We start from the raw sequence: 14,202 nt of genomic DNA, 5'->3' as shown, positions 1-14,202 counted from the left end.
ATTACTCACTAAAGCAAGTATCTTGAAGTTCTCAGTATGAACATATCCCCATGAAGAGTAGCAAAGAAACGCACGTTTCCCTTTCTTCCGATTAATTACCCCACAGCTTTATAGAAGATACATTTTCTGTGTGTTTTTTAAGCTGTGCTCCCCATATGCTGTCTCAGTTAGCTATAATCATTCACAGCTGTTCTCCAACAAAAATGAGGGTGTTACTGGCCCACTAAGGGGTGTTACTTGCCCTACGATATGCTTTCGTGACCTTCAAACGCAACGTGATGTTCCCTATAGCTCTGAGTCACGTTTTAGATGTATTTGCGCAGATTGCATATGGTGTGATATATAGAGCTACATAGATACAAATACCCTCACATAGATTTTATATGGTATGCTTTGAGAAAGGAAAACTGACTAAGAAATAATTATTACTTTGAATTTTAGGATGGATTTTCTGCATGAGGCTATTTCCCATGGGTGACGGCTTGTTTTAATTTGAAAGCTATCGCAAGCTCTGTGTAGGTAACTATGGGCCCAGTTGCGTGCTCCTAGTTACGAAAATCTCCAGCTGAGCATACAGATTTTCTTGCATGAGACATGGTTTTGTACTCTGTAGCATATGTTGTGCTTGCAGGGAGCTGGCACAAAACGGATTAATTCTGATTATTCCCGACTAACTTGAGGATCCATTTAAAGGGATAGAGACCCAGAGGCTTGGAAATGCGACACGGAGGTCTGAAGTGCTCTCTGCAAAGTTTGAAACATTTCAATAGCCTTGCTTCACTGCCAGCCCTGTCCAAAACCGTAGCCAATGTTTTCGGATGTGACTCGTATCTCGGAGTTTCTGTTTCCCCTGTTCAGGTTAAGCCTGGTTTTTTTTGAAAGTGTTGAGCATCCCCTGCTGGAAATCAGACCCCTTTCAGAAACCTCGGATACTCAAAATCAAAGTAACACTGACAAGATTATTGGGCTGTCTACGCCAAGCTAGGTGTTCAGTGTGTTGCACCGGTACTTGGCTCCCTGCAGCCACTGAAGCGACCGGGGTGCTCAGGGGGGTTTCTTTTAACAAGGCTTGTGTGGGATTTCCTGCGTACGTGTGGGGGTTAAGGCTCCGTCAGGCAAATGGTCCTTGCAAAAGAAAAGGATGCTTAATGGACATTAGCAAGTTAAACAATTACCTGTTAAATAGACTAATCAACTTTCTTTGTGCTATCATTATCTAATTAGATTATGAAACCTGAGAATGCTTTAAACATTAATTAATTTTTGCCATCTTGTTTTCTTCTGGGAGGTTGTGCAGCTCGCTCCCCACAGCTGCCTCGCTGCACCCGGCGTGAGCGAAAGTCACTACTCAGACGTGGTTAAAAGGGAGCATTTAATTAGTCACGAGTGGAAGGCAAGATTTCGTTCAAGCATAAAAAGCAGCCGGCTTTATACTCTCTCGCGCCCGGCTACACGTGATGCCGGTGAACGTTTCCGCGGGGTCTGCCCTCCTGCTCCCCGCTTCCTCCCCAAACGCTGCTGGTCGTGTCCGGGCCCCAAAGGCAGCAGCCCGTGTTCCCCTCCCCCTCGGTTTGCTGCTGCATATCTTCTCCCCGCTTCAATGTCAAAGGGAGAGCGCCGATGCAGACTTGCAACCGCCTTCTCGGGCTCATCCTGCCAATCCACTGGGTAATGTTCATTCTGCCGGGAAATTGCTGCCCAAGCGCACTCAGAAAAACAGCGTCGTGCAGAAGTGGCGCGTGTCAGTTGCCGTTCACGGCCTGGCGAGATGCCAGGGTCGGGAAGGCGGCTCCCGTGGGGGGCAGCGGGGCTGGCCACAGCCCGGGCAGCAGACGTGCCCGGTAGGCGCGGGAGCATCTCGCCCTTGGCTGGGGCGGCTTTGCAGGAGCTGCCGCTGTGCCCCCGCCGAGCCGTGCGTGCAAGGGCGCTGTCTCGGCCCTTTTGCATGGGTGGAAAAAGGGGTTTCCTTCACAGCGTGGGTGGGCTCCGGTTCTGGGTGACACCCCGAAGCAGGGAGGGCAGCCACCCGCCTGCTGGCGCGGTAGCACTGGCACCCCGCTCACGCGGGTGCCCCAGCACCGGCATACCTTGCCATTGTCCTCCAGAAGGGCCTTAGGAAGAGCAGGTTTCGACTGTGCGATAGCTCGGAGCCAAAATTCACGCTTTTCAGAATACGCATGGAAATTTGTCAACATTTGTCATTGTGAGAACGTACCAAAATGGGCCTCCGGGTTCCTCCCTTCAGCTGCAGAGCGACGCTGGCTCGGAGGAGGGGAAGGTATTCCCACGGCTAAAACCGGGGGCACTCCAAACAGCCCTGCGGTGAATTTAGCCAGTGAATAATTAGCCGATCGCTGGGCTGAAGGCCTGAGGCGCTGCTGTAGAAATCGGTACGAGCTCCTGCACCTGCCTTCGCCGCAGAAGCTCAGCTCTGGCGAGGAGCCCGGGCTGGCCGAGGAAGGAGCGGTGGCCCTGGGGCCACGTACCTCTCGGGTGGGGGCACACAGCCCAGGAGGACGGGGCCGAGAGCAGCGCTCTCCCCGGGGAGCGCATGGCCAGGGCACATCAGGACATTGTATTGAACACAGACATGATCAGCAGGCTTTAGGGGCTGGTCTGTTTTGTCCGATTATTAGAACGTTTTCGATTTGTGCTGCAAAATCTTCTCCGTCGAATCCTTCCGCTACGAGGAATTTCCTTGCATGGCTGAGCATTTGCAGATGAAGTTCGTTCAAAGCAAGATGTGACCTGGCCTGGCAGAGCAGCACCTGTGGGGACGCTGATGCCAGCTCCGACAGCTGCTGGCACACCGGGCTTAGGTGAGCAAGGGCCCGGTAGACTGCGTTGCATGTCCCACCGTGTTCAAGCTGTTACTCAAGGGCTTGGAAGAAAACATATTCGAGTAGAGCATCAGTCTCAAACCTTCTGCTGAGCCTCAAGCTATAGGACTGGCCAAGTAAAGCATAGGGATAATTTAGATGTCTAAAGGTCTAAATGTCTAAACTTTGAGAAGAGTAAAAGTGCAGAAATAAAAAATGAAAACAGGGGAAAATATAAGTTTATCTCCTGATTAAAATGGGGCAGCCGCTGAGAATTAAGCAAGAAGGCCAATATGGGATCAAATTTTGACATTAAACCCATTCGATCCCTTCAGCTGTACAGGAGCAAAAGAATCAAAAGTGTGCATCAGCAAAACAGAATCAACACACTAAAAAAACATTTCTTTATTAATTTTTAAATCCACTGAAATATTATTTTATTACCTCCTTAAGTTGTACAGATAGATTCAGAAGAGAATTAGGTTCTTTTGCACCATAATGAAGCATAAAACATAAAGTCAGAAATCAAGCCAGGACTCAGGGCGCAGCAATGTTCTTGCACAGTGGCAATAGGAAGAATTTGACGTTGACCCTGACTAGTGCTGCTGTTACGCTTTTGCTTAGTAATTTTTTAGAGGATGAATAAATCCAGCACTGCTGACATTCACGGCTGCTAACAGCAAACCTTCCCTGGAGACTCCCGCCCTGACGGAGATCTGGCTTCAGGCTGGGTGCAGGGATGATGGAGCTGTGAGCCGCTCTCTTCCCCGGGTTTTCCTGTGAGTTTCACATCAGGGCAGGCAGGCTGCTGTGCTTCTCCTCCAGCCCGTCGCAGCGAGGCTGGAGATGCGATGCAGCATTGCTGGTCCTCAGCCAAGGTGCCAGAGCCCTGGCGTGGTGTGGTGCCTGGTGGCAGGCAGGGGTGAAGGTGCGGCAGCTAGAGGATGCGTCGGAGGGGGAGCAGGGTGCCATAAGGATCGAAGTCTACAGGTTAGGAGGAGTACGATGCCAGGCAGCATGTTGTAAAAAATATCCACGCGCTGCTGGTGGCTTTTCAAGGACAAAATATTGTGATTTGAAAAAAGATAATAATTTTGGTTTGTAGCAATGAGTCCTTTTTGGTTTTTTTCTCCCTCTAACCTTCAGGGGAGCAAGACAGCAGATTTGGCAAGCAAGAGAGCTAGAAAAACTGTTCAGCAACAGCAGTAGCTGTGCAGGTGCCATTTTCTGCTGACGGCAGGTTTCACAACGTACCTTGTCTGCTCGCAGTGTAGCCTCTTCCGCAGGGACCCCCTGCAGCAGCCACGTACATGCACGAGTATCTCATGATACCGAGTCAGGCAGGGAGCTGCAGAATATGAAGTAGTGGCAGAATAAAGAGCTGAGCTCCTACCAGTTTTGGATGAAGCTGCTCTGCAAGGCTTCTGCATTTTGTTTGCAGGTTTTCTGTTGCAATGCTACTTGGTATGCAGTTCAGACAGTCCACTGAAACACAGCACATGCTCCAGCAGTCACATACGGGTATTGCTGTGGGGCTGCTTGAGCCCAGCAGCTGCCAGAAACTCCATCTCTGTATTTGGTTATTCTTCCTGGTGGAGAGGTTTGAATATGACTGAAAGAGAATACAATTTTACCCAAGTCCATGTCCTACCAAGCACAACTTGCCAAAGCAGCTCGGGTGTGAGAAACTCTGTCCTTTCTGTTAAATGACTTTAAGTGTTTCACATCAAAAACCACGCAGCTATAGGTGTTTGTTACACTGAACATATGGCCAGCCAAAATCGGCACTCTACGAGTGTTCCACAGCGAAGAGGCACCAAGTGTGTCTCCCACCCGTGGCAGGCGGAGTGGCAGCACCCAGGGCTGCCCAGCCCTGCCCCGGGCCGGTGGGCCCATGGGTCCAGCAGCGCAGGCACAACGTCTTGGGCCCCACTGAATTTACAAATACAAGGTTGCATGCGTGGAGCTCGCTCTGATTACAGGGAATGTGCTGACCAGCCCAGTGGCAAATCTGGCTTTGCCAGGTGTTCATCGTACAAAACTCCTGACTTGTCTGCCCCCCCGCCCGTCAGTGCCTGGGCAGCAATGGCAGCGGGAGAAGCAGCACGAGGTTACAAGACAAACGTCGTTTCCTCAGAAGTCGCTGGCACAACAAAAGGTCCGTGTCTGCTCTGCTCTGGTTCCAGTGCAGCAGTGGGCATGGGATCAGAGGAGCAGATGTCTTCAGTTGCAGCCGGGGTAAGCTAATTGCTGTGCTGGCAAGCATCCTCTGCCCATCCGAACCTGTCAGCTGCAGGATCAGCAGTGATATTATAATGACACGTGAGTGCTGTCGCTGTTCCAGTACCTGATCCACTTGCTGGCGAAACAGAAATGTAAATTTGAAACCAACACTGGACGGTTGCTGCTATGGTTTTTGTCTTTGGCTGACTCCAAAATGGAGAGGATTTGTATTTCAGTTCAAGTAATTTTGCTCACCGCACATTGTCCCCAGCACAGGGGCACCTGTGCTGCTATTTAAGCCTGGGTCCAAGTTCATCTCTGAGCCCAGCTCTGCCCCCTCCCTCCCATTTGTATGTTATTATGCCCTCAGCAGCATGCACCGCTCTGGAGCGGAAGAAAAAACTCAGCATAAGCTGGTGCTTCTTGTTGATGCAATCTGGATGGGCTGGAGAGAGGACAGCCGCGACCCGCCAGGAGCTCTGCCAAGATTAATGCCAGCACGTCGAGCCCAGACTGCCGCCAGCCCTGCAGCGGGCAGGGGAAACACAGCAGGGCCTGACATGCCCTTCCCCTTGCACTGTGATTTCACAAAAGATCATGGATGCTGTGGGCTTTGTTTGCAGCCCAAAAACTCAAATTCATTTCACCTCTCTGCATGCAGCCCGAATTGCGCAGAGGCCCCCGGAGGTGTTCCCGGGAGGTGACAGCAGGACTGCCTGTGACTCCCATGGCTCCCGGTCCCCAGCCTTGTGCCTGTCTCACTGGGAAAATCAGCATAGCTCCATATTCCTGCAGGTCTTGCAGCAAGTCCCACCTGCCCTTGCTAGGCACGGCGTGTCGCTGTAGGTCAGAGAGGGGAGCGAGCACAGCGTGAACTACAGGAACAACTTCATCCTTGAGAAGCGCTTTTTGAGGATGCTGTTCCCGAGAAGGCAGCACCGCCCACACGGGAACATGCCCAAGGGCAAAACTCCTTGCCTGCATCCCTCTTCTTCTCTCAATTCCAGCCGTTTCTGCCCAACTTCCCGGTAGCTGCTGGCCAGCAGCGCTTCCTTGCAGACCCGACGGCTCCTTCACAGTAGTCCTTCCCTGTCATCCTCTGGAAAAAATGACACTGAGTCACATCTTGTTTCGAGCATCTCGCACCAGCTTTCTTTCTTCCTCCAGCAGCAAGGCAGTGAAGTGCACACAGCTAAAAGCTCTTTTTTTCTCAGATATTCCTGAGTCACTGTTGAGCTACCAGAAAGGGAATGGTCTCAAAGCAAAAGGTGTGTTAAATTATTTTCCTGCTGCCTTTTTTCTTGCTGGCTTTCTGGCATTCTCAGTTTTGTATTTTGAAGTAAGTTGGTGGGGGTGGGAAGGATGTTCCACAGGTTTTTGCATTTTACTGCCCGCAGAGAGATCACTTTAGGGACTAGGTGATGAAAGCAGCACAGAGGATTGTGTTCCCTTCCTAATGCAAGATTCATGCCCAGGCTGCCTCTCCTTACGCTCCCGGGATGCTGGTGGAGGCACTCCACTCCAGCAAGCCTCCCCGGGCACCTGGGAAGGGGCAGTGGGCTGTGCTGCACCCTTTCAGGAAAGCTTTAGTTTACTCGCTTGTCCAGCGTAGCTGTTGGTGTTCTTCATTAATAGCGGGGGTCTTGCGCCGTATCAGCTTTCGTTTGGAAATTTAATTTTCCTTTGAGAAATCGCTAATTCTTTCCAGATGCACAGAGCAAAAATGAGTAATTCACCTGGTGTTAAGGGAGAGATGAACTGCTGCCCAGCAAAGAGTGAGCCCTCCCTCTGTGTCACGGAGGCGATCACTGGCCTTTTCAGGTAAACCAAAGGAAATGGGCTCTGTCCTCCTTGGTGCTTTTGGAGAAAACCAAAGCCCAAGGCAAGCGAGGGGGCAGGAGGGTTTTCCAATGACACAGCGATACTGTGCTGACAGTGATTTGTGCAGCGTGTACGAGGCCAGCTCTGCTCTGAAAAACGAGACCCTGAATGAATAAATCATGGGCCCTCTCTTAGTAACTTGAAGTCTCAGTCCAGCCTTCCTGGTGGTGGGAGATGGCTCCAGCCCTGCGTGCAGGGAGGGACTCCTATTGTCCGGAGGCTTTTAAGGGCAGGGACCGCCCGCTGCCGGCTTAGGAGCTTCTCCACAGGGCAGGCGCTTTGGGGGGGGGAGCGGGGAGCCTTGCTGCGCGGTGTGGGACCATGGAGGGAAATGTGCACCTCCTCCAGGTCATCCGCAAGATGCGTTCCCAAATCAACAAGCTGGAGAGGGAGAACAGGGCCCTGAGGGGAGAGCTGCAGGTCTGCGGGCAGAGAGCTGTGCTACCGGAGGGACAGGCGGCAAGAGAAGGTGGGAACGGTGACGCGAGGAGCCTTGACGATGATGCGGAAGGACCAGCTGGCTCTCCAGCATCGCTGCACGGAAGCATCGTGGCCGGTCCTGCTCCGGCACCAAAGGAGCAGACAGGTACCGGAGAGCCGGGGCTGTCTGTGGCACCCATGCGTGCTGCCCGTGCAGGATCTCTCAGCCCAGCTGTTATGTGTCTGCAGGGAATGGGAGATGACAGCCACTCACTGTCTCTCTGGTTAACTTAATGGAAGTGCTGTGGCCTCCTTCAGTGCCCACACCCAAAACCACCTTAACTGGGTGTCTCACTCTGATCTTTTTAGGGGGGTTACCTGCATCCTCCAAGCTGAGCTTAGTGGAGTATTTTGCTGCTGCTGAAGCAAAGAGTTCAGCTCAAAGAGCTCAGTTTGTCTTTGTTTAAGCAGAATTTGACCTACTGCTTTGAGTTTTCGTGGGCGTAGACTATCTTGCCCATGCCTGTCCCCTGTCCGTTCCAGACAGAAAAGGACCAACAGTTGTAATTGTGCAGTAACCTCTCTTGCCTTAGTAAAAGATGAGAAAAACTCTACAAATAGTAACAAATAGTGATGGGTTGCATACGTCATGCCAGATGTGCAGTTTCTTTTTGCAGATAATGCAGTTAGTTTTGGCTGAGGGAGAGAGGGGCCAATGGATAGGAATACACTCTCTTCACAGTTTTATCGGGGGGGGGAATAGAAATATTCCTCAGTTATAGAATTCTGTTTGGGACTTCTGGAGGATTTAATGAAGTAGGAATTAGAGCAAAATATTGTTTGGTGAGATGTAGTTACCTAGAATTAAATGTGGGTATTGGCAGGGTCAGGCTGTTAGGTATCGTACATGCTTGAGGCCTGCCGCTTCCTTGTCTGGTGTCTGTCACGTCCAGCCCTCTGGAAAACTGCTTCACTAGCACAACTTCTTGGCCTTAGTATGGTGTGTGTTATGAGTTGCAGCTGCCGTTGCCGTCCACGTGCTCCACAGGTCTGGTGGCTGACCTAGCCTTGGCTCTGAACCAGCCTCCTGGAGAGGTCTGGGCTGTGGAGAAATGCCCCCACAAGTTTTGACAGAGGCAAGTCTATGAAAATGAACGAGATGAGAGGCTGAACAGTACTAGTGGATTTACAGTGAACCTAGATGAGCGCTGCAATCGAATAATGCTTACTGCCAAGCCCACTGAGCCCAGTGGTCAGGTTACTAACCCGAGGGCCTCTTACACTGGGGCTGCTGGTGGCTATGGATGTCGTCAGCTTGGGAATAGCTGACTGGTCTTCCGGCGGAGCGTGAAAGATGTGCAAAGTGCTTTCCGACCTTGTGGCTTTTCCTTTCCAGCTGCCTTCTAGGGGATATCTAGAGGATATCTGAATTCTCATTGTTATTGTCGGTCCTACCTCTGCTTTTGTCTCTGCTACTCAGACACCACCATGACTGTGCGGCGCTACTCCACTGCTTCACCGGTGCCCGCCCCTTCTAGCACGAGGTCTCACCGGGCCGGCAAGAGGCCTCCGAGCAATGGGCTCCGGGACACACCGGGCAGTGCCCGGCCACCAGCCCCTCCCGGCGCAGCACAGCTCACCGGCGGGGAGGGGAAAGGCCTTGAAAAAGCGCCAGCCAACCGTCTCTCCTACAGTCAGTCCAGCAAAATGAAGCTGTTTCAGGAGCACGTCTGTAAGTGCAGGTAGGTTCGGTTTGCCTTCACAGCATTGACTGGTTGCAGGTTTCACCTAGTAACATATATGGCCATTGCTTTGGGTTTTAGTTCGTTATCAGCAAAATCTTTGTTCAAACGTACGTGGCATTGAGCAGACGGGAGACCTCTTTTGGGTAGGTGGTCCTGCTCCTCCTTGCAACGCGTGAAGATTGCCAGAGTTAGCAGTTTAAATTTACTACAAAGGTAAGGCTGAGGGGAGTGGGAAAGGGGTTGAACTCTTCCCTCTGTTAAAGCCAGGCAGAGTTTTGCAGATTGATGTGTTATTTTGACAGGCTAAGCTTGAAAGGGCTTTTTAAACTTTGAATGAAAAGCGTGGAGATATCAAGGAACTCTGAACTATGCTTTTGAAAGTGTGATTAATATGGTTCATGGATTTAGATGCACTGTATCACATTTCCCCTATAATTGAAGCATTACATGTTAATGCTTTCAGCCTTGAGAAAAATACTCTCAGGACAGCTTCTAAATTAAGTGAAATGGCTGCTGGACAAGCCCCGCGTGTCTCTGCTCATCGATGAACAACTTTCCAACACAGGGCAACAATCAAAGGTAGAAGCACCAATAATGAGGCTGTGGTATGCAATAGCCCTTGTCATCTCCTGGTACTGATGTATACACCCTGGGAATCCATGTCGATTGCTGATCGTGCCGCGCCCAAAAGGAAAAGAGTCCAAATGGCCTCAAAGCATGTGCATTTGAGCGGGGAGAAGCCCATGGGTCTGCCCGCCCACGCATGTCCTAGGGCAGGACTCCAGAGGCCTCTGCTCAGGGGCTGCACGGCCGTAGTGGGTTGTGTTACCTGCGCTGACGTACCCGTCCGCATGGCACATCGTGTCGGCTTTTGCTCTGTGCCACTCTCGCACAGCAATGCGTCCTCACAGCAGACCAGTGCACAGCCCCTCACGCTCCCCGTGCAAACCCAGTTAGGAGCCCGGCTCCTTGCTGAGAGGCTGGAGGGGACGACGAGGTCAAGTTTTCATAGGCACCTAGGTTTTCTTGTAAGGACATTTGAGGGTCAGATGTTTTACAGCATTTAAACACCTAAATTTAGTCCCTGGCAGGGAACTCCTATCGTTTTCAAAAGCACCCTGACCCTGTAACTCTGGATTTCAGCATATGCTCCACGGCCTTCAGGGAAATTTAAGACTCTCTGTGCACATAAACGCTTCTGAGAGGGTCGCCCTTGAAGCCAGCTCACGTGGAAAGCGCGTGTGTTAGGAAACATGGGGTCAGCATGCGGGAGCAGGAACAGCAACGACAAATGCTGCTGCTTTCTCCTAAGGGGAAAGAGAGTTTTGAGAGCAATCAACATAGCAAGGTAGATCTATTACAACTAATGCCTCGGGACCTACAGGTTTAAAAGCACCGGTTTCCCAGCGGCCAAAGGAACGGTAATGATTATTTTATTGCTATCTTTAGAGCTGCCTTGTCAGCTCTGAACAGCCGTGAGTGCGGCACTGTGACTCATGTCCACTCACTGTTGGCTGCTTTAGGAGAAGAAGTGGCTATGGAAACAGCTTTTTACCTAACCTCCTCAGCAGACTGGGTGATATCCTGAAGCATAAAGCTTTGTGTTTCATATACCAAAAAAAGTTTAATATATTTTCTGGTCGTAATGGTGGATGCTTCCATTATATACACAAAGGCCTAACACAGACAGCAATCTTAGTAAGCTTTTAACTAGTAGGAAATATTTGTGGCAATGAGTTCAGCGAGCTAATTAAGCTTAATTTTTTTTACAGTGATGACATCTTTGCTTCCTAGCATGCTGGTCCGTGTTGGGTTTTCCTAGTCATTGTTTATTGTAGTTTTCTCACATTTTGCTCCAAAGCTATAATCCTATATGTGATGCTGAATATTTTTGCTTTGAAATTAATTCTGTAGAAGTATCACCTTGGATTTATCTAGAGTGCAGTTGCATCCAAGTAATGAAATAACAGCACTACTAATGAATCATCACTAATTTGCATGTCTACAACATTTTCATTCATATATGCTTGTCCTGGTTTCAGCTGGGATAGAGTTAATTTTCTTCCTAGCAGCTGGCATAGTGCTATGTTTTGGGTTCAGTATGAGAAGAATGTTGATAACACGCTGATGTTTTCAGTTGTGGCTAAGTAGTGTTTATACCAAGTCAAGGATTTTTCAGCTCCTCATGCCCAGCCAGCAAGAAGGCTGGAGAGGAACAAGAAGTTGGGAGGGGACACAGCCAGGGCAGCTGACCCAAACTGGCCAAAGGGGTATTCCATACCATGGGACGTCACACCCAGTATATAAACTGGTGGGGGTGAGGGGAGTTGGCCTGGGGGGATCGCTGCTCGGGAGCTAACTGGGCATCAGTCAGTGGGTGGTGAGCAATTGCGCTGAGCATCACTTGTTTTGTATATTCCAATCCTTTTATTATTATTATTATTATTATTATTGCCATCTTATTATTGTTACTATTATCATTATTAGTTTCTTCCTTTCTGTTCTACTAAACTGTTTTTATCTCAACCCACGAGTTTTACCTTTTTTTTTTCCCCTGATTCTCTCCCACTGGGCGAGGGGGAGTCAGTGAGAGGCTGCGTTGTGCTTAGTTACCAGCTGGGGTTAAACCACAACAATGCTAAAGCATTATTTATACCATATGCTTCCCACTTTTTTGGTAAATAAAAAAGAAAGACTAAATATTTGAATACTTTAGGCAGGATAAGAGAGGCTGAGAACTGTTTTCAGGGCTGTTATATTAAAATTACAAAAGGTACAAGGCCTGTTTGGTACAAATGTCACCATTGGGGTGTTCAGGCTTGATGGTTTCACCTTCCAGTGAGACAGGTCTAATTGGCAGGTGAGAAGGGGCAAGGAAATCACAGTGGTTCTCTGCTCTGCAGGACACCCCCCAGTAACCATCAATAAATACTTTCACAGTTTCTTGATTTTCTTTTCTTGTGCGCCTGATGGGTCTGAGCGAGCTGATAGCCATCACAGAGGACAGTCAGAACAAAACCCAAAACTCTGCAAAACCCAACCCCTTTACTTGCCAAACCAACCGGTTTTGGGACACGTAAAGGAGCGCGTTTCTCCCTTTGCTTTCACAGCTGATGTAATTTATCACACGCACACTCACCACTTGGAAACAGCTGTTCTCACCCGCTTCCAGTAGCTGGGTACTGATGCATATAATCATAAAGCCACTGAAGGACTCCCTGGGTCGATGTGGGTGCACGTGCATGTAGCTGTACGCATGTAGCTTTGTGCAGACGCATCAGGTGTTGATAGAGAGATGTGAGGCTCGATGGAGAAAGGCAGATGCTTCCAGCAGATGGACAAGACAGGCAGGCCACACCATGCTTTGTCCCTTGGGAAGACCGTGTGAACCCTGTGCCAGCAGGGCATGAAATCCCGCCTCCATGCAGTGTGCAAGTGCTGAAAGCATTTACCTTTTGCTTGCTGGGTTTTTTACTTTCTTTGCACCTTTTATACGTTTGTAATCCTCATAATGCTTTCTCATTTTTCTCCAGGGGTAAAGTAAAGGCCGTTAGTTTCCTCTTACCAATGGACATGTCATCATATGCTGAAAAGCAAGGTTCCCTCAAAAGCCCACAAAATCAGAGCACAAAACAGTTAACCACCATCGCTGAAAAGGATATGTGAGCTGGTGAATTTTTAAAGGCCCATTGATTCTTGAGATAAATTGGCCTTAAATGATAGCTGTGTGTCAGGTTCCTTTCCTGCAAAACACTTTGGCAGGATGCCTGCAGAGAACCACCCGGCCTGTGTTTCGGGTCACTGGCCTGATGTTCAGCATGGAAATGGAAGACATGACAAAGCCGGCTGGAAGCCCATACACCGTGATGAAGCCACACGATAGCAAAGGTACCTCCGCAAAGTAGCTTCTGCGCAACACGTCTCAGGAATCCTTTACCTTGGGACTGCTGTAAACAGGGTGTCGAAGCTGGTTTTCATGTGTTTGTCACAAAAAAAGGCGGATACCATGTCACCGCTTGTGTTTGCCGATTCCCTTGCCAGAAAGGTATTTGATGCAAATGACAAAATAAGAGCTAGTAAAGAGCCTCTGAGGTTTTCTCTGTATGTAAGACTTTAAAACTGCACAGTACTAATACAGTAAAATTAAGAAGGCGTTACAGAGTCAGCTAACATTGCTCTGAATTTCTGCAAAGCTCGGCAATGACTGTTTATGTCCATTTGGGGTTCACCTCTGAGGGAGAGCAGGGGAGAGTAAGTACTAATGGGTATGAAAATGTGACTACAAATCTGCTTCCGACTTGGTGTGTTCATCCAGCCAGAGACTAAAGGCTGTACACCAAGTCAAAATAGGAAGAACTGTGAATATCAGAATTTTTCAGGAACGGCTTCTCAGCACAGCTCGGATCAAAAATCATTAGCAGAAATTCAGCAAACAGGTGCAGAATAAATGTGAGAGAGAACTACAAACAGCTTGTAAAAAATGAGGAGTGCTTGTTAGTTCTAGTCATATGAGTAAAGACAGTGTCCCACATGTTTATTTTGATTACAAGTATTTATGGAACCAAAATACTGCACGTTGCTATTTCTTTATGTACAGGCAGCACTGATGATTGAAGATTGTACGGAGAATGCATGAACAGTAGATGTTTGTACTGATAACTTTAAGGAAGATTTTCAGCTCGTTTTCTACTCTTAAAGTCTTGAGCTTTCAAAAGTGAAAGCAGAGACCTGGTGGAAAAAAATCCCTTCTGGATTTTCTGTGATGTTGTACGCTTGTATAAAAATCTGTGCTCCTTTTTTCAGTTTGAAATTCACCGTGGTTTGTATATTCAAGTACATCTTTAAAATATTCTCACCAATGAAGTAATAATTTCAGTTTCACTGCTATTTTATTTGTGGATTTTTATGTTCAGCTTGGGTCCACACAGAGTTGCATAGTAATGTCTGAAGTAATGAATCGATGACTTACAGCAAATGAGGTTACAGTTTGGGAAGTTTACTGAACAGTTCATTTTAGAAGACATTTACAGGGAAGTCCTTTTCAAATGTTCTAAAGAAAGCATCATTGTCAGAAACTAGACACTGAATATGTGTTAAGTACCTAAATCCAGTTA

At 48.8% G+C, this 14,202-nt stretch overlaps 1 protein-coding gene across 1 annotated transcript; it reads left to right on the top strand.

Annotated features, from left to right (window-relative positions):
* Positions 1-7,213: 7,213 nt before the first annotated feature.
* On the top strand, positions 7,214-13,164 carry CCDC195 (coiled-coil domain containing 195). The gene is made up of 3 exons (XM_049802839.1): positions 7,214-7,509; positions 8,824-9,085; positions 12,622-13,164. The coding sequence occupies exons 1-3, from the start codon at positions 7,245-7,247 to the stop codon at positions 12,752-12,754; spliced, it is 660 nt and encodes a 219-aa protein (XP_049658796.1). The 5' UTR covers positions 7,214-7,244; the 3' UTR covers positions 12,755-13,164.
* Positions 13,165-14,202: the final 1,038 nt, after the last annotated feature.

This window comes from Accipiter gentilis, chromosome 6, assembly GCF_929443795.1.
Source record: "Accipiter gentilis chromosome 6, bAccGen1.1, whole genome shotgun sequence".
NCBI lineage: Eukaryota > Metazoa > Chordata > Aves > Accipitriformes > Accipitridae > Astur > Astur gentilis.
Note: the sequence above shows the minus strand (reverse complement) of the source record. Positions and strands in the feature narration are given on the sequence as shown.

Coding starts and splice junctions, on each gene's coding strand:
- CCDC195 (XM_049802839.1), top strand. CDS start 7,245: ATGGAGGGAAATGTGCACCTCCTCCAGGTCATCCGCAAGATGCGTTCC. Junction 7,510..8,823: donor GGCACCAAAGGAGCAGACAG/GTACCGGAGAGC, acceptor TCTGCTACTCAG/ACACCACCATGACTGTGCGG. Junction 9,086..12,621: donor GAGCACGTCTGTAAGTGCAG/GTAGGTTCGGTT, acceptor ATTTTTCTCCAG/GGGTAAAGTAAAGGCCGTTA.